The sequence below is a fragment of the Chrysemys picta genome, chromosome 1 (assembly GCF_011386835.1).
Source record: "Chrysemys picta bellii isolate R12L10 chromosome 1, ASM1138683v2, whole genome shotgun sequence".
NCBI classification, from domain to species: domain Eukaryota; kingdom Metazoa; phylum Chordata; order Testudines; family Emydidae; genus Chrysemys; species Chrysemys picta.
In genome coordinates, this window is record NC_088791.1 from 130749930 (window position 1) to 130775820 (window position 25891).

Below are 25891 nucleotides of genomic sequence, written 5' to 3' on the forward strand. Positions count from 1 at the left end.
GCTAGCTGTTCTTCAAATTGGTTTTTGGCCTTTGTGACAGACCCAGACCAGTGGGGTACAGGAGTCTGGAAGAGGACAAATATACTGGTCACTGGATGAATAGTTTTCTGTTCCCTGAGTGACCAGAGCAGGGGCTGCACTAGTGTAATCAGGAACCTGCTAGAACCAGTTAAGGCAGGTAGGCTAATTAGGACACCTCGAGCCAATTAAGAAGAAGCTTCTAGAATCAATTAAGGCAGGCTAATCGGGGCACCTGGGTTTTAAAAAGGAGCTCACCCCAGTTTGTGGTGGGAGTGTGAGGAGCTAGGAGCAAGAGGTGCAAGGAGGGTGAGGGTGACTGTTGGAGGACTGAGGAGCACAAGTGTTATCAGATACCAAGAGGAAGGTCCTGTGGTGAGAATAAGGAAGGTGTTTGGAGGAGGCCATGGGGAAGTAGCCCAGGGAGTTGTAGCTGTCATGCAGCTGTTACAGGAGGCACTATAGAGAGCTGCAGTCCACAGGGCCCTGGGCTGGAACCTGGAGTAAAGGGTGGGCCTGGGTTCCCCCCAAACCTCCCAATTGAGCTGGACTATGGGTTCTCCCAGAGGGGAAGATCTCTGGGCTGTTCCCCAACCCACATGGTGAATCTCTGAGGCAAGAAAATCTGTCAATAAGTGCAGGACCCACCAAGATAGAGGAGGAACTTTGTCACACCTTCTTAATCATATTTTTACACTTCATTTTCCAGAGTTTATTCTCCTTTCTATTTTCCTCATTAGGCTTTAACTTCCACCTTTTAAAGGATGCCTTTTTGCCTCTCACTGTTTCTTTTACTTTGTTATTTAGCCATGGTGGCTTTTTTTTTTTTTGGTTCTCTTACTGTGTTTTTTAATTTGGGGTACACATTTAAGTTGAGCCTCTATTATGGTGTCTCTTAAAAGTTTCCATGCAGCTTGCAGGGATTTTACTTTTGGCACTGTACCTTTTAATTTTTGTTTAACTAACCTCCTCATTTTTGTGTAGTCCCCCTTTCTGAAATGAAATGCTACCATGTTGGGTCGCTGTGGTGTTTTCCCTGTTACAGGGATGTTAAATTTAATTATATTATGGTCACTATTACCAAGCAATCCAGCTATATTCACCTGGTAACTGTTTCTTGATTTAAATGTTAATATTCTAAATTGCATCTAGTATGTGGGAGGGGGAGAGAGGACAGGAGTAATATCTGAACTTTAATAAGCCATGAAAAGTACTCCTGCATCCTGCAGGCAGACAAAGAGGCATTGACTATCTTCACCAACAATGGGCCTGTTATCTTAGTGCTGGCCTTTACCAGCCAACAGTAATATAGGGCTAGTGTGCAGGTCATGGTCCAAAGCACTCCGAACACTTCCACTTCAACTTGTCATCAGCTGAAACTTGAGCGAAAAAAAGCCCACTGTATTTGTCCCTTCGAGACATTGTGTCTGTGGGACAGGACAGATGGTTGATTCCAAAACCATGCAGTGTTCACAAAGAAACTGTAAATTCCTTGCAGTGAGAGAAACTCAGATCTGTATCCAGTAGAGGCAACTCAGATTAGCCAAGCCAGTGCTTTGGTGGAAGCTAAGTTTACCTGTATCTTCCACTGAGCTGCTTTAAAAAATGTCTAGATGTTGCAATCAGACTCTGATAAGATCTTTTGCATTAATGTACTAGCTATTTCCTTGTTTCATTTATTGCAACACGTTGTGATCTTTTTTGGTGAAGCTAAGGAACAGCTCAGTTCAGAGCTATTGTATTAAGAGTCATGGACTAAAGACTTTTGTATTATGGCAGACTGTTGACTGTGGTATTTCCTCATAGTCGTCAGTAGCCTATGCAGTATCACCGCTCTTCTTATACAGACTATTAAATTAAGTCTCATGCCCTGACAGGATCAGTGCGTCTTAACTTCAGACCACATGAGGTGATGATGTGATCTTCAGCAAGGAGAGTAATATCTCCATACGTGAGATCCAGAGTGTGGCCAGCTATACACATACAGCCAGAAAGCACCGATGGTAGCCCCCTGGTTGTCACAGTAGCAATGAACTCCTGAGTTAATCTAGGAGAATAGCTGTCCACCTCCCACTCCCCGTCTTACCATATCTCTGAGCATGATGTTGCAAAGTTGGCCGTTAAGGACACAACTTCCTCAGCTAGGTTCCCAAATAGGAACCTGAGAAACTCTTGTTGTTCCTTCATGTGGCTGCCATTGATAATCCCCCACCCGTGTAATTAAAAAACACTAAACAAATCCTCCCCCCAACTATGAAAGTAGTCCCAAAAACATTTTCCTTTTTACATTCTATATATTCCTTTCCCCTATACAAAACGTCTCCTATGTCAATCACTTAGACCCAAAAGACCTTACTGAAATATGAATCCTGAGGAAACTCCAGGATCTTCAATCCCAGAATAATACTTTCTCTCTACTTTCTAGAAATTAATCCATTATATATATATATATATATAGTGCTTTTTGACTGTATGTAATAAATCACTTTGCAAGGAGGTTAAGTATCACTATCACCAGTTTAGAAATGCACAGAGAGGTTTTTGAGATCACACAGCTGATCAGGGGCCAGATATAAATGTCTGTCTGTAAAGGGGAGGAAAACAAACTAATCATCCTTTAAAATATATAGTACAATGGCAGCAATATTAAAATGCATGCCTCAGGGCAGAGGTTCATACTACTAACCACACAATTCTCTAAATCATATCTTAATAGAGAGAGGCTCTTGAGTAGACATTGTATTCTTATTCATACATCATCCCTGTTGCAATTACAGCAACTTCTTATTTTTTCAGTATCACTTTTCCATGTGTTTGATTTTTACTTATTCCACTAGTGGAGATACTCCACACAACCACAGCAATGTTACAGTGGTTCCAGTCACTGATGGCAGCTCTTCTAAGGAGCAGGAGCTACTAGGGGAAGCAACTATGTTGGCTCCTCTTCCTTGATTGCAGCTGCTTTTACAGGCTATTTGCAATTAAGAGAGTGCCATAAAGCAGCTGAAAGTCACCACCATGTGGCCTCCCAGTTCTGGAAACTACCAGCAAGTGTTCTGTGGATCTCTGTATGAGAACCCCTGCCTTACTGAGACGAGAACTTAGTATCTAAAAAGTCATTAAACATATCCTGACAACTAAAAATTAGTGTAAATATACAAGAATGAAAGCATTACAGTATGCTAAAACGTGGCTGTTTTACATAAAAATGTATGATGTATTTGAGATGCAATTCAAATTGTATTATGATGCATCTGATGAATGGGCATATTTAAGTATCCATGTTCAATTTAACTTTTGACACTTCCTGTCTTTTGCATGCTTAACCATGCAATATTAATGTTGCATTAACTATTTATTTCATTGAATATGAGAAGGGTTTGCTCAGTGTAGCCCCAATTCAGGAAGGTTCTTAAGAATGTGCCTAATTTTAAGAGGCTACACATGTGCTTAAATTTAGCCAAGTGGTTAAGTAGGCTCCAGTTCAGCAAGGTATCTCTGCAAATAAATATACATTCTATTCAGTATTGTCAACTATTATATATGGAGCATTCTGATACAAATTGAAAGTAAATTAGGAGATGATGTTTACAACATTGTGGCATTTGTGCAAATCTTATGTTAGTTACTACCTATTGCAAATGTTTACATATATAAATCTAATCTCTCATAATGCATGGAAATTGCAGAAATATTCTGCAATCCTTTTTTATAAAACCTGGGGAAGAAACAATGACTTATGGTCATGCAAAAGGCTCCCAAAGTATTTTACAAACATAATATAGGGATTGTTAACGCTAAAATGCATCTGCTTCTGTGGTTAAACATGACAACTGTTTAACAGTTCTTAGCAAAACTATAACCTAAGAAATCAGTAATACTTTAGCCAATTGAAACTACAGTGGAATTTTAAGGTAGGCAGAAGATGACATTACCAAGTACAATTGGGCCAAGATAGCAGAATGAGTGTTCTATATCTGCAAAAAGAGATAATATTCCTAACTCTCATTCAAAAGATGCCACCTTCTGCAATATAGTTCTCTCCTGCCCCACCCCCAATCACCATGCTGGGGGCACTGGGCAAAATTCTCTTGTAGAGAAGAGTTGCACCTAGGGTTACCATACGTCCAGATTTTCCTGGACATGTCCGGCTTTTTGGGCCTCAAATCCCCGTCCAGGTGGAAATCCCAAAAAGCCGAACATTTCCGGGAAAATAGGGAGGTGCTGGGCCGGGGGCTGGCGCGGGGCCGCTCGGCCGGGGGCTGGCGCGGGGCCGCTCGGCCGGGGGCTGGCGCGGGGCCGCTCGGCCGGGGGCTGGCGCGGGGCCGGCACCCCAGGACCTGAGCCGAGCCAGGCTGGAGAAGCTGGAGCTGGGGCCGGGGCCGGCCGCCGGAGGGAGCCGCTCGGTTGGGGGGGGCAAACTGGGCCGCCCCTCCTCCCCCCACCCCAGCTTACCTGCTGCCTGCTTCAGGCTTCCCGCGAATCAAATGTTCGTGGGAAGCAGGGGAGGGGGCGGAGTTGGGGCGGGGACTTTGGGGAAGGGGTGGAGTTGGGGCGGGGCTGGGGGCAGGGCCGGGGCCCTGTGGAGTGTCCTCTTTTTGGACACTCAAAATATGGTAACCCTAGTTGCACCTCCTGCGTGACCTGCCTACTTCTGGTCAAGCCAGTTCTTTCTTAGGTGGAGAGATCACAGCATGAGATGGTATGGCTGCCATGCCTGTAAGAAAAGGGACAGGGACTAATTTCAGGATGAATGTATATTCATAAATCTGTGCTGCAAAATCCTGGAAAATAAAGTCTGCGCTATTTGGAACGTCCAATTTCTCAAGTAACACAACACCTACTTTCTGGCTGAGGGCTACAGAGGCTAGACTATGAACACAAACAGAGCTTTAAGAAAGAAAGGCTGCATTCAGCCTGAAGAAAGGCATCCCAAAGGTGCAGATCTAGTTCTCTTAGAAGTATTTATCTGGGTTTAGGTTTAGGCTACCTTAAAACTTAATCCCACAAAAGTACAATGTTCTTTAAGGTACAGTTCTTGCTGAGCCACCATTTGGCAGCAAAAGGTGCATTTTGCTGTTGTCTAATCATATGGCCGGGATAAACCATGAGGAAAGAGTTTGATAAACCATTTCTGTTACACTGAATCGAATGTTTATTCATGTGGTAATGGATGGCCAAGGAGAAAGCTAACAATAGTGTTTTTTTTTTTTTTTACATGTTACTGATATTCCCTTTTCATCTTGCATACAAAAGAGGGCTTTTAATGCTGCTTTTGCGTGATTAAAAGTAGGAGTTTTCCCCTTATTTTTTAAGTTTATGTTTTATATAAACAGACATCAGAATCTGGCTTACTAATGTGTTTAGTAAAGAGCTCAGAGGATGAAAAGTCCTAGTTAATGGTTTTGGTGGTTTAAAAAACAAAAACAAAAACAACCCACAACTGTTTATGATTTGTGGGGATGTGGCTGATCATTTCATGCATTTAATGTATGTAGTTATAGTTATGCTGTTATGTGTAATGTTGTAATGTAATAGCATATGAAGTCAGAGCATCTAAACGTTGCCCATCAGAGAAGAATCACCATAACTTGCCAGAAACCTAATTCATTTTTTTTTAATGAAACGGATTACTTGCGCCTTCATCTTTAATTCAAAAGTACATCGTGCAGAACCAGGATCTGTTGTTCCATTTTGATCTTAGAGGTAGCTAGAGGAGGGGCAGTGAGGGTGCAATTATTGATGTCATCTTGTTCAAGGTAGGTATGGATGTTGATGTTTTAACTCCTTTGGAGATCTTGCCAATTTATCAGTAAAACCACAACAAACCTCAAAACTTAATTCTAAAAATACAAATAGGTTAGGGTTAGCTGAATAAAAAAAAGATGAAATTTCTGTTGCATTATTTCATCTGATTTAATCTCTTCTCCCTCCAAATTAGTACTTCTAGATATCTTCTAATGTTAATCTGTTTTGTAGTATATGTGCACATAGGCTTATATATATAATCAGAGGCCTTTACAGACTTTCTATATTCTAGTTTCCTAAATTTTAGTAGTTGATTAGTATTCAGCTAAAATATAGTTTTAAAGTCATTCACACCGACCTCTTCTGCTGTAATGGCTTAGGCATTTGGCATTGAACCCTCATCAGCTCATTAATTTAAACTTTAGTCAGTGTATCTTATCAATTTTAAGACAGTTTTACACAAATATAATGAACAGAAACTTTAAGAAAATGACTTTAATACAATAACACAAATTGAACCAATGTGTCTTTTTACACCTCTTTGTTCAAGAGAGCCGGTTAAATTACTTCGGACAGAAAGTAAAGAAACTGATGAACCCTGAATCATCAACCAGTTTAAAAGATGAACAATCCAGGTGACTGTTGAAAATGCTCTTGTTTTGCCTAAGTTCATTAACCAAACTTCTTGGGTAAGGTAAGGTGGCAGCTTACTACCCTGCTGATCTAGTAACTTGGTTTGAAAAATACATTGGGAATTGAAGGGCCATTCTAATTAATAGAGCAGTGGTTTTAAACCTGTTGTCAGCAGACCCCTGGGGATCTGAAAACTATGCCTAAGATTCCAAAGGGTCCGCACCTCCATTTGAAACTTTTTAGGGATCTGCAAATGAAGTGGTTGAAAACCACAGGAATAGAGTGTACAGTGCAGAACAGGAAGTATTTTTTATTTGTAATTTATATCATGGAAGTTTCTAAAGGCCTACAATTTCAGAGCCCCATTGTGCTATATGCTATCCAAATATATAGTAACTGTGTCTTCTTCAAAGAGCTCGCAGTCCAAAAGATGTGACACAAACAGGGTAGATGAGAAGAACAAGTGGGCCAGGGTGGATGACATGGAGTAACGCAAATAATCTTAGCCAATCATGAGCAGTAATCACAGTTTGCCACCTGCTTAGCCATTATAAGATTGTATTTCTCAGCATTCATACAAAACATGAGAGTTTGAGGACAGACTTGAAGGAGGGGAAAGACTTGAAGGAGGCAGCCTTGGAGAAAGCACAGGGGTACTTGTGAAGTGAGTGGGGAGAGAATTGAGGCTGGCCTCACTGGCAGAGTGAAGCAGGGGATAATGGCTTGAGGAGGGAGGGAAGGAGTGGGGCTAAACTGTGAAGGGCTTTGCAGATTGTGACACATGGCTAGAAAGAGTTAAATCAAGCAATCCTGCAAAATAAATAACCCTCAAAAGACCTGTGAGGAGATAATGTTTGTTTTTGTGTATTTAAATATGTATGAGTAGTGTCATACTGTATTCAACAGTCCCTGTCTATGGTGTGCTCTGATAATTCAGAGGTCAAAAGAACATCCTGACATTTAAATGGATTGTAAACACAGGATATCTCTGTATTCATCTCTCTTTGAAATGTATAGCAAATAATCTGTGAATGTAAAAAGCAACAGAGGGTCCTGTGGCACCTTTGAGACTAACAGAAGTATTGGGAGCATAAGCTTTCGTGGGTAAGAACCTCACTTCTTCAGATGCAATCTGTGAATGGTGGAAGAACAAGCAAATTGCCTTATGTTAATTCGTATAGCTAAGTACCAGTGATAACCTCCTTCCAAGTCATCCTAATTACCTTTTGTTCCCAGAGGAACTCCCAACTTGTCAAAGAGGACTTGAAATTGTATAAAAGATCCTTGTGTCCTGATTCTGTCATCTTAGATCTGCTTAAGCTTCATTGGGGGAAGTTTGAGTCGTAAGACTAAGGTCCCGGTTATGCTGGTACACCCTGAATATATTTGGACATTGGACTATAACCTATATCTGAAAAAACTCTTTGCAACTACAAAGCTCACCATCTCTGCTATGAATCTGAACCTCAATGAACTGAACTCAGTCTGTATGTATATTGATCTTTTAACCCTAGTCTCTCTTTTGTTTTGTAATAAATTTTAGTTTAGTTAATAAGAATTGGATGTAGCGTACCTTTGGGTAAGATTTGAAACGTTCATTAACCTGGGAGGTAATGTGTCCAATCCTTTGGGATTGGTAGAACCTTTTCTTTTATGATGATTTCTGAAAATCTTATTTCATCATATATTTGATTTGGGTACCTGGGTGGAGGCCTGAGGCTGGATCACTTTAAGGCAGGGATTCCCAAACTTGGTTCGTGGCTTGTTCAGGGTAAGCCCCTGGCAGGCCATGAGATGCTTTGTTTACCTGAGCGCCCGCAAGTACGGCCGCCCGCAGCTCCGATTGGCTGGGAACGGTGAACCGCAGCCACTGGGAGCTGCGAGCAGCCGTACTTGCGGACGCTCAGGTAAACAAAGCATCTCATGGCCTGCCAGGGGCTTACCCTGAACAAGCCACGAACCAAGTTTGGGAACACCTGCTTAAGGGAACTGTTTTTTTTTTTTTTTTTTTTTGGACTTCTGAGTAACCAGTGAGGTAATAAAGAAGCTGTTTTATGCTGGCTTGGTAAACCTAAGTATTGGAATATCCACCAGCTTTTTGGGGATTGTCTGCCCCATTCTTTGCAGTTCACCCTATATGACTGACCACAGCTGGCCCGCACTGGGACCCCGGTCACACAGATAAGGACAAGAAAAGTGTATGAGATGGTGCAAGAGGGCAGTGTTTCATGGAAAATGACAAATGTCTGGCTAAAACATCTCATCCTCATTTTGCCAGGGGAAAGGCAAAAGATCCAACCTCTGGGATTTACTTGGAGAACAGAAGTAGAGGCCCTTTTAATGGAAACAGTAGCCCAGAGACAATTAAGAGTTAAATGTGTGTTTTGCTATAGTGTCAAGAGACACAGTTCATTTTCTTGTGGAGGGGGAGGGACTTTAGGGTGTTTGACATTTTGTAAGATATAGGAGAGCATTACCAACTTGGAGGGCTATTGGCTTGGGAGGAGGTGAAAGAAAGGTTGGCATCTAGGATGGGAGGGGGACCAAAGATGGTGCTAGAGACTCCTAAAAGGGAATTGGCAATTGAGCATGCTGCAACAGGCAAAGGAAAATATTGGCTAAATATTAAAGTATATTTCCAAATAATAAGGCCTAAAAGATTGTGGAAGTCTCCAGAATAATTTTAAAACACACAGTAGCAACAATCCTGTCCTGGATGGTTAAGTAGATAACTGTGTTTTCAAACTCTAAATTTACTCTGTTTTAAACGGATGGATGTTGTTCAGGATATTAATGATCTAAAAGTAACTAGGTCTGTTTCTCTATAACCTTGCACCTTTTGTTTCCATAAAGACTTAGACAAAGTAAGTGTAAAATGCTGCTTTTCTGATATGGTTGTATTTTACACTTGCTTTACGTTATACGAAGTAAGACAGGGGGGAAAAAAAGAGTACACACAGAGGAAGTGGAGAATCAAGCCCACTGTCTCTACAGAGAGGTTAGGAAAGGATTCTAGCTTTACTCTTGATCAAATTATAAACAAAGGTATGTCGAAATACCTCTGAGTTCAGTGGAAGTTGTGAGCATGTAGATGTGACTAGAATTTGGCCCTATATCTCTTTGGATCAGTGGGTAGTAAAAAGAATTATAACAGGATGTTTAGTTGACACTGTTATCAAAAGCTGCTGAGACATCTGCCAAAAAATAGTTCAAAATCTCCAAAGGGAAACCCCCAAGAAATAAGCTGAGGGTATTTCACTAAATACGGCTGCTGCCTCTTTCTCCACCAACATGAGTGATGCAGGTTATTTAGCTCCTTATTACTTTTTCAGTCTCTGCTATTACAAACTATCCTTTACAAGAGTATATTTTATGTACTGCCTGGACCCTCCCTCTCCTCTCTGCACTGGCTTATAGTGCCCTCTCCTCTTTCTGCAGCGCCCAGCTGCCAGAAGAACAGTACAACAGCAAAGGAAGATGAAAGAAGCGCAAAGCACCAGAGGGACAAACCAGGCACCTGTATCCACTGCCACCCAAGCAGGTCTTTGACCCTCGTTATCTGAAGTGTAGTTCCTGCCACTGTATCCTTTGGTTTCATTGAAGTGCTGCTGACTGATGTTTAGGTGAGCAGGACTGGGCACATGAGATAACATTTTAGTGGATACAGACATCTTTTTGTCTGAATTAGATGTCAAACCTGTACTTTCTGAAGTCAAATCAGTCTCCTTAGCAAAATGGTCATCCAAGGGTAGAGACCTTGCCCATGAACGTGTGGTTGGTTTGGTTTTTGGGACCAAGCCACTTGCATTGTGGCTATGACTATCATTTGCTACCAAGCCCTGGCTAGTGGTAGAAGATGGAGACTGGAGTAGAAGAGACCTCAGTGTGACATTATTGTGTCGGCATTTTTCTGAATCAGCAGTCCTGGAGTTGTTTTGCCTTTCCCATTTGTTAAAAGAAGAACGGGTATTTGGATCCTTATAAGACAATTTTTCAAAAACAAGAAGATCCGGATCAATCCCTGTTAAAGAAGGGGAAAAAAACACATTAAATACACATCTGAAAGTGAAAAGCATAGCAATACTGGTGCATTTTCAGTTCATCTTTCAAATGTTGAATGAAAGAGAGGAAATAAAACATATACATACATGTAAGTAAATGCAATTTACAAGTTAGTTTATAACTGTTGTAGACAAAGAAAAATCCCCCAAGACACTTATCATGTGTACCTGTGTTTCAAATGAAATACAGTGATGTCCACCCCTCATCTTAACATAATGACTAAACCGACACAATAGTCAATTACCCCATCACTGACCTGTTTCAGCCTGTGTGTGCATAATACATTGTTACCTGTTGTGATGTTGTACAAAAGGACATTGGTTCTGGCCCTCAATATGCAGCTTTCCAAGGCTGGACAATAAATGTGCAGGCAATTAATTTTCTCATGGATAGTTTCAAAGTAGAAAACTGCCAGGTTACAGGAAACTATAATAAGAAAAGAGTAAAACGGAGTTTGAGTGGACATGATGACCCAGGCACATTGCTTTTCATTTCTATTGCTTAACATTGAAAGTTATAATAATGGACAGTTACATAGAACTTTTAAACCATAACACTTTACAAACTTTCATTAAGCCTCACAGCACCCTGTGTGGTAAGTACTATAAGTATTTTTAATTCTCATTTTACAATTGGGCAAGTGGGCAGAGAAAAAGCAGAGTTATTTGCATTGCAGATCATTCTCTTGGTTCACAGAACAACAGGTATGCGCCACAGTCCAGCTTCACACAGCTCCTTCCATTGTGTCTCAACCTTGTTCTGGAGGACTGTCCACATCTACAGATGGTTCTGGACCTCTAAAGCTGCCAGCAAGGGTGACTTTGAGATGGTAGCTGTTGTGACATGGATGACTGTCCATTAGGAACTGGTCTGAGACCACCTACACATTTCACACAGATTATTAAAAAGCTGTCAGATAGCAATTGCTTCTGGTCACTCCTGAGGTAGACTGCATTCAAGCATGAGGCCTACCCCCTTAACAATCTCCTAAACCAGCCACCATCAGTTTTTTGTTTGGTTGGTTGTTGGGGTTTTTTGGGGGGGAGGGGAGGTAAACAATAAGTGTATCTGTTAAGGCTATACAATTTCAGGTCTGATGCACTATCATTTGGATTTCAGATCTATCTGCCAAAAAACAGAAGTCCATGGATAAAATAATAAAAAATACCTAGATGTCTTAGCAGCACAAATCCCATTGCCTTGAGACTTAGGCTTCTAAGTACCAAAGCCACTTTTGAAAATGAAACTTAAGCTTTTAAGTAATTTAGGCACTTCTGAAAATTTTGCCCCATGTACTCGTCTAATACTAATGCTAAAATACTTTCAATTAAATTAGTCAGATGCAGTTCAGAACACTGGCAGGATTTCCTGTGAGAATATCTTATAATGGGTTCAAAAGCAAAACATCTAGTCCAAAGCTAATTCTCCTTCACTGCATTGATTTACTCTTTTTTGGTACCATCAGTAAGATTACTGCTAGCTTTTGTTTACCTCATCTCCTCTTCCCCTGCCACAAACTAAACTAAACTGAGCTAAACAGGGCTACTTGCATTCAGGGCCCATGCCCAGAGTCTATAGCAAAGAAGCTATGACTGAAATTAAAAGGGGTATCTTCTGGTACTAATTCTCGCTGTTAGCAGAGCATATGAGAAAATGCTGACCATATTTTTGAATTTGAATTGGACCATTTGTTTTTGTAGTGTGCTTTCCAGATTAGATGCTTATGGTATGTGTCAGCATAGCTTTGCTTAGAACACATGTGCATCAATAGAGCTGAGCACTTGATACAAAAACATTTCTGGAATGATTCTGTAGTTTTTGATGTAAAAGAATCTGATTTTAATTACAGTGCATGTATGTCCTTTACAGCAAAAACAAAAAACATTATACTGAATCCATACAGAATAATTCAGAAACAAACAGCATGTAATAAATGTATTACATTATTGTGATGTTTATATCAACAATCACCCCAGTGTTTTGTCCAACAGGGAACTACCTTTTGGAATAATTTTGTTAATACCATTTCAATGGATAATCATGGAAAAATCACAGCTCCTCTCCCCACCCCCCCATGTATGTACACTCTCGAAGTATTTTCAGTTATCTACAGTGGAAAAAGAGGAAGATATTTGTTGAAATATACCAAAACCAGCCTTTTAATCTTTTCTCTGCTTATTTTATTTTTTTCATTTAGTAGCCTACATATTACATCAGAATAACACAATCAAAAGCCTACTTGGAAATAGGCTCGTCAATATAGACAAGCAAAGTTAGTACAGTAAAAGAGGATGGTGGTTTTTTTTTTTTTTTTTTTTTAAAAACCATTTCTGAGTTTCAGGACATGCACTTGATTTGTTTATATTAAACCTGAAAACACCAGCTTTCCGAATGAAGTAATTACAATTCTATTACAAATAACATGTTAAAGCAAAAATAGACCAGGGTTTTAAACCAAAACTTTCTTTGCGCAGTTGGAACCAACACAGAAAAATCAATAAACAGATGAGTATCTTAAAAATGCTAATGAAAATTCTGTCAAAGGGAGATATGATCAGGTCTCAAAAACAGAAAATAATTAGCAAGATTTCCTTGTCTGAGGTCATTCTTCATAGTCTAGATCTAATTCTAGTCAACTGTCATCAGCCTCCAATGAGTTGTCAGACTGATAAAAGGTTGCTGTTTGTTCTTTAATAAAAGACAGGTGCAAGGAAGTATAAACACTGTCATTATGAAAATAACAAAACATTCTGTGTGAAGGACAGAAGGATAATCCTACAGGCTTCATAGATAATTCTGACTCTGTTTTGTCCCAGTCTTTAAATAAGACTCAAACACATACCAGACCTGGTGCATAAATACCACAGTGTTACATAGCCATCTTCAGTCACTCTATAAATATTTTCATCCATTCCCTGAGTGCTCTAGGCATCATTATGGGTCATATATAGAAAACGGTTTTCTCCATGTGTAAAAGAACTTAAGATTCACTGACCATTTGTAAGACTGACTACACAGAAAACTGCTCTCAGCACCAATAAGCCTTTCCATTTTCTCTTTCAGTTTTAATAAATAATAGTAAGCAAACAGGATGAAAATGGCTTTTCAAATATTTGTTGTAGAATAATGGCTAATACAATATTTGATCACTAGTGGACATTAGTAATCCACATCACAGGAGTTAATGTACAATACGCTTGGCAGTTTATGCTCAATAGACATTAAAGACTGAAAGATCAGGTATATAGAGGTAAAGTGAATTGCCAGGGATATTTTGGGAAGCTGGAACCAATGCATGCTTGCAAAACATACTTGCAGTTACACAGTATCTTTCATTCAGGGATCCTAAAGTACTTTACAAATGCTAATAATCTAGGAGTACAAACTTTGTATAGAGTCATTGTTTGAAAACTAGAAGCTTTATATTTTTGTTCGTGTTGATAATTACACCTCAGATACAACTGTACTCAGTTTTCACTAATTACAGTAGCAATCTGTATCCTTACCCTCAGAGGCAGGTGTACATTATTAAGAGCACTAAGATGGCCTGTGATGATAGCATGTCTTGTTTCTTTTAGCACTATTATGCATCAAATACTCTGCAGTTTTCCTGGTTAAAGTATGTCTTATTTAAGAACACAAAATACCTGCAAATAGGAGTGCTAAATGGACATTTTTATTTCAAAGCAAGGACCATGTCCCCAAAATCTTACTTTCATACTTCTTATGTATGGAAGATTTTCAGGAGCCAATGCAGGCATCTGTTTTCATCTCAAATTTTTCTTTTAAAAGCGCCATTGTTTTTACAGATTACTCAGCATATGCAAATTTCACTACATTCTTTCATTGAAGGTCACAAAAAAGTCTACGTTCATTTGAAAAGAATGAATATTAGAGTCTAGATACCCTTTAACATGTCCGTTTGTTTTATGCTTAAAGTAAGTGAAGCTGGTTTGAATGGGCTTACTAATTAATTTGCTCCAATCATAATTCTTGGTAAGGATGAGGATTCTTTGGTAGGGAAACAACGAATATTGCAAAAACAGGCTATAGTAATGTTTTTCCTTACCTTAGAGAGTTAGCGGGCAACTTCAAGTTAGTTTGTTCTAATTATTTTAACTTTTTCCATCTTGTAATTTTAATGCTTGTTAAACCTACTGTTTTTGAGAGTCCTGGAAACAAAAGCAAGTACATACCACATGGGCAATGAGGGAGTACATTTCCCTGTACCACTTTTGCCAATGTCCATAAAACTCTGTTTTGAATGGACCAATGGTATTTTTGTTTTTGAATCTCTGTTTCCATTCAGTCCTTGCCTGTTTGATGAGATTGCCAATTGTAATGGTCGTTTTGGTGGTGGATCTGTCTACTGGGAACTAAAGTGTTTTTTAATCTTATTTCAGACAGTTAATTGAAATGCCATCAATAGATAAACTCTTGTTTATAACATAACAGAACCATATTTGAACCTGTGACTGTGTTGTAATGTTCTATGTGCCACTGCCAATCTTCCTCAGAAATCTAGTCCAAATTTTATATCCTTTTAGTGGAAATTTCTTGGGTGAGACATACAAAATGCAAGCAAAGTAGATAGAATGTTTTTTTTTTTAATCTGGGATAAAAGGTTCCTACATTTATATCCAATTATTTAGTCATTGTATTGTAAGCAAATCGACTCCTCCCAAAATGCCTCTTGTTGATATCCAAACCCTCCCAATTTAAGATGCAGGCACTTAGTTTTCCTTAGAGGTGCCTATTCCCAGTAGAAAGCAACAGAGAGTCCTGTGGCACCTTTAAGACTAACAGATGTATTAGAGCATGAGCTTTCGTGGGTGAATGCCCACTTCGTCAGATGCATCCAGACATTACAGATCCAGACTAACACGGCTACCCCTCTGATACTATCCCCAGGAGGTCAACCAAAATATCCTCAAAACTTAAACTAGAAGGCTTTGCTTTTACTGGAAAAATTGCATAGCAATAGTATCTGATTTGATCCTGTTCAAGGCTAATATCCTAACAAAGCATCCTGCCCTATTAATGCCAATGCAGAAACCCTAACAGAATTTTTAGCTTTCTGCAATTGTACAGAGAAGCAGTACAGTCATTATGTGGTTTGAGGCTAAGAATCAGAAGCTCCTGAGTTCTAATTCCACCTCTAATATTGTCTTTTTATATCTTTTGGCAAGTCAAATAACAGCTGAGTCTGTTTCATAATTTGTAAAATGTCAGGACCAGGTCCCCATTGTTCTAGGTACTCTATAAACACAGAACAAAAAAGATGATCCCTGCCCCCAAGGAGTTTACAGTCTTGTTAACTTACCTCAAGAGAAGGCCTGATTCTGCCATCCCTACTTAGGTTTAGTAGTAACTTAATTTGAGTGTAGTCCTATTGAAATCAGTAGTACTACTTAGGGAGTAATGGTCTTGTCAGCCTGATTCCTGGTGACAGAATCACTCCCAAGGATGTTGTGAGTCTCCTTTACTTAAACAGTAGTGTTGTTGGCAAGTTGTTCTGAAGAAACCAGTGTTGTAGTGGAAATCTAGAGTTCCTCCATTTCATTAACCTTTAAATAAATACATATCATTCCTCCACTGTTCAGGAGAGACAGAGCCTACTCTGTCTTATCTAAGAATGTCACCATTCTAATTTGCTCTTCCAAAGAGTTCAAGTAGTCAAGTTCACTTCTATAAGGATAAAGTGGGAGACAGGAGGGAAATAGTTTAGATGTGTCCTTGCTTTCTATCCTCAAAATATAGCCAAATTTTTGCATTCTTACTGTTTGGAATAATGATTAAATGATGTATAAACAGCCTAAAATTAACTTCCTTGATGTGTGGTAATACATATTTTTAATATAGACTATATAGGCTATACACAGAAGCAAATAATAAACACTTACCATTCTTCAGAAGGCAGCAGGTCCGGCTGCACTGCTGGGCTGTGACTTCTGTGTAAATCTTCAGCACCTGGGCTCCCCTCTTCTGAGATTCCTCCAGATCAACCAAAAGACCCGGGAAGCGTCTGATCCAGCAGTTTTTGTAAAAAGTAGTGGGTGAGCAAAGAGAATCTGACTTCCACACCAAACCCAGAACAAACAGCACTTCTGCTACTGCCACCAACAGAAACATCTCCTCAATGTGATCGGCTTAGTAGGCGCCTGTTCTCCAGCCTGAAGCACTGGGGACTAGCCAACATTTTGAGAGAGAATCTCTTGAAGTGGCAACACTGCCAGGAGAAGGAACTAGTTTCTTTTAAGCTGTTCCCATGATCCTGCTTGACTGAGCCATTTTCTGACTTACATGTTGTTGGGCTTTTTTTTTTTTTTTCTTTTCTCTCAAGATGAGTCCCTGGGAGACTGTTGAAATTCTTAATGTCTCTTTCATTAATTTCTGTTGTTCTGCACCCCAGATACACACTGCCTTTAATCATTCAAAAAGCTGGACCACGTGATCCTGAGTCAGCCTTGCTTGTCCTGCTAAACCGAACTACTGCAGACAGCTTTAATGTGTGAATAAATACAAAATAATGGTGATCCTAGCAGAATCACTCCAGTTCTCTCTCTGGAAAAAGCAAATATTTCAGTCATTTTGAGAGCAGAGAGGTCTCCCACCTGGTTCAGGTTCATTATTACACTTAGCACAGAAAAAAGGGATTGGTTTAGTCTCCTGATACTTTTGAATGAATGGGTGGCCACACGTATATTTCCTTTCCTTATTAGCTAGTTTAAGTATTTAAATTATTTCTGCTGCATAGCAACCAAATATGGGAAGTTCTCACCCCCTTCATTTCCTCAAAAAGCATTTTATTTTATTTGTTTAGATCCCATAACAATTGGCAATGACTGGAGGAGGGTGCATCCTGCACGTATAATCCGATGGACTAAATAGTTAATTTGTCTTTTCCGTCTCTAAGTTCCACAAGACTAAGAATTCAGTTTGTATGGATTTTTCTGCTTGTGCTTGATCTTGTAGAAGGTCTGACATTATACATGCTCACATTGTAACAGGGAGCAGCTGGAGTCAGTGCCGTTCTTCATGTACCTGCCCTGCAAACATCATCTGCTCTGCTCCGTGATTTCCGTGTGCGTGTCAGCCCTGTTAAAAAGCTTAAAGATGTTACAGTACACCAGTTAGTTTATAATCAGCAGACTGTATGTGCAGATTTGAAGGATGTCAGTAGAAAAGCAATAATTTTCTATTAATATGTATCTTGTAAGAGGATGCGATTTTTCAGCAATGATAGCATCAAGAAAATTCCTCTGGTTGCACCTAAAAACATCAAAGTTATATGCACATAACTGAATTTTTCTTGTGAACTACATATTGATGTTGGGTATTCTTCGCAACATCAGGCTTTGATCTTGCAAGTAGGTCAGTGCAGGTGCACCCTTATGTCTGTACAGAGCTCCTTTGAAGTTAACGGGGCTTAGCACAGGTCCACTCACATGAATCCAATGGCAGGACAGGAGCCATAATTACTGAATACCTTTATTAGCTACAGTCACAAGGATTCCAAACAGATATGTGTGTGCTCAATTTTTTGTACATCCTAACCTAATCATTTACCTAACCCCATAACACTCAGTGGTGGGAGTATATACTCTGAAATAACTCTTGCACCAATTTTCCAGTTTTAGCCAGATGTCTCTTGATTTTGGACAATCCCAGAAGTGGAGAATGTCCCGCTACCCTGGCATTCCCTCCAGCATTTTATTGTGAATTTTGAGCCTGTTTTGTTTTATAGGACTGGCATGTACAATTATTGAGTCCTATTTTTTTTCCCCACTGCTGTTTTCTCCATGAAGGGGAAACTTACAATTTTCTGAACCATTTGAGGAAGAATGCAGCAAGTGGGATGAACTGGGTTCAAAACAAATCATTCATATTCTTCCCTCATTACAATGAATAGAACCTTACTCTCAATTGAAATAAATAGGGCTAGTTGTAGAATAAGGTGCTTCTCCACATCAGGAAGAGAGTCAGAATTAGGCCCATCACAGTTATAATTATAGTAACATTACAAGGTTCAGGGCTGGGGTCTAAACATGTCTGGAGGTTGAAATATCACTCAGACCTGGCAATGACTAATTTTCATGCATCACATTTTCAATAAGGTGACAAATGCTGAAGTACTATCACTTTTGTTCAGCCTGTAACTAAATGCTATACAGAGCACAGGTCCAAAGCAGACTACTCATGAGAACAATAAGTGTTTGCTTGATTGGGTCCCACGTGTGTAACAAGTAGCTTTCTGCATATAAATATTCAATTTCAATGTGCACTTTCAATACCTTTTCAGCCTGGTAAAGTATAGGTGTTGCCACAGTTTTTTCATCTCATTACCTTTGTATAATTTTTCTGCATTTCTGCAGTATGCTCCTTTCAGGCGACTGTAATAGCATCCATTTTCCTTGGCATTAATTTTAATTCCTCTCTCCTCCCCCATTCTGAATAAATAAAGCAAGAATAGTTGCAAGGAATCCTCACCTTTTTTTTTTTTCCTTTAAAGAAATGTAAATGGATTTTACCATCCAAAGTATCTAAAGCTACTCTGGACAATTCCCAACAAATCAAACACTTTACTTGCCTATTAAATTGCAGCTTCGTTACCACTTTTTGCATCATTAATAATGACTCTGCTATGGGGAGATGCATGAATACATTTCTAAATTATAAATGAATATGGATATCCCCAAAATCTCAGAAGAAGCAGATATCAGTGTCTTACCTGCAGAAAGTTTGGTTGTTCCATGTGCTCCAGGGGGAGGGATGTAGGGCTGTTTTCTGTGAGCAAAGAGAGCCTGGTCAGTGTCAGATGCGATCCTCCTGTTTTCAATAGTATTTCATAGATCTTTCTTCTAAGATTTACTCTTAGGAAATAAATTGGCAATTGTTTATTTTCTTTGAGATTATGGCCCTCTATAATCCTGCTGTGCAGAGAGATTTGTAAACATAGCAACAACAAAGGGGGAGAATGTTCTTTGTAGGAATACCTGTTATAAATGGAAATCGCTACCTGAAGTTTTCTACCTGCATGCAGGGATAATGGCACAACCCAAAAGCTTCCTAGAGAAGATGGCTCTCATGCATTAACTCTTTTTATGCCAAACCCAAGGAAAATAAACTTCTTTGCTACTTTTCAGAGTAGCAGCTGTGTTAGTCTGTATCCGCAAAAAGAACAGGAGTACTTGTGGCAGCTTAGAGACTAACAAATTTATTTGAGCATAAGGCCACGAAATTTGTTAGTCTCTAAGGTGCCACGAGTACTCCTGTACTTTCTTTGCTACTATTAGAGTTCCACATGCTGATGTAGTTGTTTGTTTGTTTGAATCTAAAGTGTGGTGTTCTGGCATCAATTGTGCGTAAGTATTGGAGAGAGGATTGAAATGTGTGAAATAAGAATGCATTTGCAAATGAGAATAATAAAGTAAATACGTCAATCCTACAATCGGGTCTGTGTGGATAGACCCTTATAGCCATCTGGAGCCCTGGGGAAGACAATGGCCCAGTGGTCTGCTTGCAGGATCTGTGTTAGACAAAAACTTTTATCTCATTGCTCTGGAATGTGTTTGTCTTTGCTTTCCCTTAGTGCAACAGTGACATTGACACTTAATTTGTTGCCAGGTCTTCTGTAAGTTTATGGAGCTGAAACATATACTAGCGTTGAAGTGAGTTAACTATGTCCTTAAATAGTAGAGAGGAGCCCAAGTTGTAAAGCTCAGAACTAAACTTCCTCAAAGTTTGGAGGGAGAGCAGGTCAAAAACTGGAATTTCAATTTCACAGCAAAATCTACCTTTGCTGTTTTTTTGGTGGGTTTGAGTTTTTTGTTTGTTTTGTTGTTCTGAATTGGAATAAAAACCTTTCAAAGCTTCCTGTGAAACAAAAGTTCCAAAATAATTTAAATTCAGGACAGCTGAATCATTTTGTTTCAATAATTTTTAATTGTATCATTGACACTATTGAAATGTATTTTTTCAATAATGTTGAAATGCTTTGTTCTATATTTAATATATTATAAAAGTCAAAACTTAATTAATTAAAACCAGAAGGTTGAAACAAAACATTTTACCTTATCTAAATGAACCATTTAGACTTTTTTCCCATTAAAAATGTCATTGAAATCAACACATTCGTGTGAAACATTTTGATTTTGATGAAACTGCATCTATCGATGGAAAACTCTTCAGTTGAAAATGTTTTAACCTAGCTTTCTGTGAAGGTGTTAATACACACAGGTTTGGGTTCAGCCCAGCATAGAGAGACTATTCAGTCACAAATCTTGGAACTGGATTCAAACTTCTTCAAGGTTTGGGGTGATCAGACTCCAGGGTTTTGGTTCAGACCCATCTCAGCTAAATAGTAGAATTAGGTGAAATGCTCAAGTTTCTGTTTATGGGGTTTCCTGTGAACCTTTCCTTTAGCATTGTTCCAATTGTGGGAGGGAGGAGGGGAGATTTGCACACCCTGAGAGTCTCTCTGAGTTTGAGAGTCAAATGAACCCTGACAAACCTTGAAATCGAATCCCATTGAGTCTTAACTGGTTTTGTGTTAAAACGATGCATAACCAGCTTCACATGTGAAACCGTAAATCTGTCTAGATTCACTTTAAACTGAGCCTAAATTCATTGTATGGGGGCAAAGACTTCAGCAAATCTACTAATGAATACACTGGAGTTTATATCAAAACCTAGAACTTTCATCACAAAACCTGCAACCACATTCCTCAGAAAGTTGCACACAGTTCAGCTAGTTTACTGAATATCTCCCTTCTCCAGTTATCATGTACTGAAACACAACTTGCCCTGTCTACACTAAGACTTTAAAATGTGTTAACCATCCTGTTTTTAAACCACACCATTTATCCTAGTCTAGACAGAGCTATAGACCAAGCAAGAGAACTCCAGCCCAGCCTGGGATGTATCTGTGACTGCCACTAAACAAAAGTGCCTCCTAACATGCGATTCCCTATGCAGGAGCAGACCCAGACAGTGCTCTACCTGCCTGATCCCAATTCAGGATTTGTTAGGAAACACTTTTCACCTGAATCAGTCACAAACTGCAGTCTTTTGCATAATATACTCCACAGATTGAGAGTCAAGGCCGTGATTCAAGCACACATGCTTCCTTTCTACTCTCCAGTGACTGAACATTCTCATGATCCATGGAGAATACCTACCAAGACAAGAACAGTTGGCATGTTTTTGCCTTCAGAAACAGCCACCTGAGAACACTAATAAGTACAAATAAAGAATGAAGCAAAGACAGGGTCAAGTGCTTGGTAACAAATAAGAAAGTCAATGTGTTTGTCTTCCCTGTCGCATTCTTTTCAAGCGTGTGCTATACAACAAATTTCATTGCAGGCCAAAGAACATATTAAATGGCCTATCAAAAGGCAGATAAAATAAGCTGAAAATAATGGGAATGAAATGTAACCGACTGCTTAAAAATGTGTTTTTTGACTAACATAATGTTTAGAGAACTTTGTAAGAAGCGCTTTGTTTGGCTGGGAATTTGAGGAGGGGATTATCCTTGTTTAGCAGCCCATCCTTCAAGAACCATAAAGCCTGTAGTTGAAATAAAATCTGCTCCACTCAGCTTCTCTCAGAAAAGACATGGCCTTTTGCAATTCTGATCTTTTTAAGGCTGAAATACTGAAGTGTGCATCCTATGTTCCAGAAATGCCTGTTTTGTATCAGATGACAAGCAAAATGCTAAGCAGGGGCAGCATTTGACTCATCATTTCCAACAGACTTTAAATCATTGGGTCTAATTCCTCCCTAGGAATTACTGGCAGTAGAATTATACTAGGGAAGAATGTAGCTCTAACTTTTTATGGTGGAGTGACTATGAAAATTGTACGTATTTAAAATTCTCTCTCACCCAGTACTGCTCACATCTTAGATTATTAACATCGAAAGAACTTTTAAAATCTAATTTACTTTTACCCATGTGTGTTGCTTGTATATTTTTTACATTGCCTTTACCTTAGGTGGTGATATTAGACTGGCAAGATTTACATTCTGTTTATAATAATTCACTTTCTGGTTCACACGTACTAGCACGGTGCTGTTGTGTTCAGATTGCCAAGATCCAAGGTTTATTTAAAAAAATATGTCAATGTTCCCTTGTGGTTAGGGCACTGGATTGGTACCCAGGAGATCTGGGTTCATTTCTCTGCTCTGCCACACAGATTTAATGCATGATCTTGGGTAAATCGCTTAGTCTCTTTTGTGCCTCAGCGCCTCATCTGCAAAATGGGAATAATTATACTTTTCCTTCACATCCTTTGTATGTTGTATCTGTTTAGATTTTAAGCCCTTTAGAGTGACCATCTCTTACTGTGTGCTTGTCCAGCATCTAGTACAGTAGAGCCTTGATCCTCAAACTGCCACTTGTAACCCCCTTCGTCAGTGGGTGTCATGTGTCCCCCTCTGTGCTCATTCCAAAGAGGAGGTGTGAGTTTGTTACAGCCCCCAGCTACAGAGACTGACTCTTCAACTCACACTGTAGAGGCTTATGTTTTCAGCTCTGGAGAGCCCTGGTTCAGTGCCTGCTGTTAGCCAAGATGATAGCTGACCTGGCCCCTGAGTGAGGACTTGTCTGGGATTCAAAGCAGCATGGGCCTCAGATGCTTGGGACAAACTTCCTCTGCCTTTGGGCTCCCAGATAAAGTATGTAATGCACTCATCACAGTGTGTGTTACGTCCCCCTCTGAACCCAGTCCACAGAGGATGTCACTATGATACCGTTCTCAGCTATATAGGCTGCCTCTTTAGCTTAAGCTGTAGAGCAGAGGTGGGCAAACTACGGCCTGCGGGACCCTCTTGCCCGGCCCCTGAGTTCCTGCCCTGGGAGGCTTGGCTCCGGCCCCTCCCCAGCTGTTCCCCCTCCCATTCAGCCTCACCTCACCCTGCCGCCAGCGCAATGCTCTGGGCGGCGAGCTCCTGGGGTAGCGCAGCCACAGAGATGCGGCCTGACCTGGTGCTCTGTGCTGCACAGTGGCGTGGCTGGCTCCAGCCGAGCGGCGCAGCTGCTCTGGGTGGCGCGGCTGTATTGCCACCAGTGCTCCAGGCAGTGCAGTAAGGGGGGCGTGGGGGGTTGGATACATGGCAGGGGAGTTTGGGGTGGTGGTCGGGGGGCAGGGGTGTGGATAGGGGTCAGGATGGTCAGAGGGCAGGGAACAGGGGGGTTGAATGGGGGCAGGGGTTGTGGGGGGGCAGTCAGGAAGGAGAGAGGGGGTTGGATAGGGCAGCGGGGGCAGTTAGGGGCAGGGGTTCCGGGGCCAGTCAGGGGACAGGGAGAAGGGGTGGTTGGATGGAGCAGGGATTCTGGGGGGGCAGTCAGGAAGGAGAGCGGGGGTTGGATGGGGCAGTGGAGGGTCCGGGGGGCTGTCAGGGGACAGAGAACAGGTGGGTTGGATGGGGCAGGAGTCCCAGGGGACAGGGAACGGGGGCGGGGGGGTAGATGGGGCAGGAGTCCTGGGGGGGGAGGCAACAGGGGACGGGGGGGGGGGGCACGCCTGGCTGTTTGGGGAGGCACAGCCTCCCCTAACCAGCCCTCCATACAATTTTGGAAACCGGATGTGGCCCTCAGGCCAAAAAGTTTGCCCGCCCCTGCTGTAGAGACTGATGTTTTTAGCTCTGGAGGTCCCTGATTCAGTCATGAGCATGTTGGCCAAGGCAGCAGGTGTCAAACGGCTGCACACTACTATTAAAATACAGTTGTGACACAGATACCCCTTGGGAAAGGGTCCCCTGTTCTTTGTCAGGTCCGAGGTAAGAGTTGTTTGCAAACTCACTGCACCACGCACATGTCATACAGGATATTTAGCCATAAATAGTAATGTGTAAGGTATCTACAGAAAGCTTGTAACTTGTCAAGATTCATAATCATTGTGAGAGGTATGTAATATTTAAGGGAAAATGTATTTATATTCAAAGCATATTTAAGGACATGGAGTAAAAATTAGTCACCAGAGGATCATGTCTCTGTGTGATGGCCCATTTGGGCAGGCGGGAATTGTCACTCCACCCTTTTTAGCTGGTGATACAGTGCAAGGCTTAATTGTTTAGCCTTGCGCAATACTAAACCAGGGAAGACTCCCTCATGCTGGAGTCGGTGGGTAACTAGGTGACTCTCAGTATGGGTATCCCAAGAACAGTCACACCAGTGAGCCCCCATTTCCTTGGAGCATGATTTCTCTGAAGTGCTGAGCACTGCAGCTCCCCTTGATTTCAAGCGGAGTTTGGGAGGGTTAGTAATTAGCTAGCACTGTTGCAAGGCCCTCCACATTGTAATTTGCCATGTTCTGAAATGGTTTAGGCTAATGTTTTGTTGCTATTGTGTATGGGGCATGACTATTCAATTACTCGAGAGAGCCTGTGGCGGCGGGGAGGAGGGGAAGTTTTCCCTCACCAGCAGAACTGACACAATTGGTTTACCCAATATGGCTTTGAAAACTGACTCTAGTAAACCTGTTAAGTACACAGAAATTTTCCCTATATAAACAGAGCTAGCATGGGAAAGAAAGGAAAGGTGGTGGGAGAAACGTTAGCAATTTTAGAACCCCACGTAAGCAAAATCAAAGTGAAAGCACATGTTGGAGATTCCCTCCCACTCCACCTGGTAAAGTGCCTTCTGGTGCAACAGAACACAAAACAATCAAAATGCAAATGCTACTATAAATTTGTGTGTTTAAACTTTATGTTCAGATTTTGAGCATTTGCTATAGATGATTTAAATCTGTAAGTCTGTTGGAGTATTAGAAGAGGAAAAGAGGAGAGGATTTTGCTGAGCTCACAATGTATTTTCTATTCCAAGCAAAATCTTGTGACTTTTATTCTAAATGTGTGATTTTAGTCTGTCTATTCTTGCAGCTAGATCCTGCTCACTTGTAGCATTGAGCAAGGACAATGGCTGATATTATAAGATGGAGACAAACAAGCACCTCTGCTATGTTTTATTGAAACCCTGGGATAATTTACAACATTGGATTGTCTGTGGGTTTTTTTAAGGCAATAACAAACCAAACAAGAACCATCCTTCCTTGCAGCAGTGAACGTGACCTGTTTTTCCTTTGTTTTTTAACTGATGGCTCAACTAGCAAGAGTAGGTGGGAACTGTGGGGCATTCAGTGCTCAAGAGATTTTTAAGTAGACTTTGGGGTTGTTTTGCTTTGTCGGGTTCCCTGAAGTCACAGCTCACCAGTTCCTGGTCTCTGGTAAGTCTCGCTGTGCACTTTGCTGGTAAGATCACAGCCACCATGGTATATGGCTGGAGCAAAAAGCCACTTTGCAGATTACCTGACAATACATAAATGCTACTAATGAGACATTCCCATACGTGGGCAGCACCAACAGCCAGGACGGTGGAACAAACCAGGACGTCTGGAACAGATTCAATAAAGCCAGGAACACCTTCAGGAGC

At 40.7% G+C, this 25891-nt stretch overlaps 1 protein-coding gene and 1 long non-coding RNA gene across 6 annotated transcripts in view; one reads left to right on the forward strand and one right to left on the reverse strand.

Annotated features, from left to right (window-relative positions):
• Positions 1-10388, forward strand: LOC135976064 (uncharacterized). Its single transcript, XR_010593283.1, has 3 exons — positions 1-393; positions 6317-6401; positions 9838-10388. It is a non-coding gene; the product is annotated as an uncharacterized LOC135976064 (long non-coding RNA).
• Positions 8377-25891, reverse strand: part of MANSC4 (MANSC domain containing 4) — a 22334-nt gene continuing 4819 nt past the window's right edge. For 2 of the 5 annotated variants that reach the window (XM_008172668.3, XM_042844848.2), the window contains exons 2-5: positions 19193-19248; positions 16365-17570; positions 10753-10887; positions 8377-10420 (exon numbers count right to left, since the gene is read on the reverse strand). In XM_008172668.3, coding sequence (XP_008170890.2) covers positions 9741-10420; positions 10753-10887; positions 16365-16593 — 1044 coding nt within the window. In that variant the 5' untranslated portion in view covers positions 16594-17570; positions 19193-19248 and the 3' untranslated portion in view covers positions 8377-9740. Of the gene's footprint in view, positions 10421-10752; positions 10888-16364; positions 17571-18807; positions 19160-19192; positions 19249-20698; positions 22825-25891 lie in introns of those variants that run through there. The other 3 variants (XM_065570439.1, XM_065570442.1, XM_042844894.2) reach the window with 3 other exon arrangements.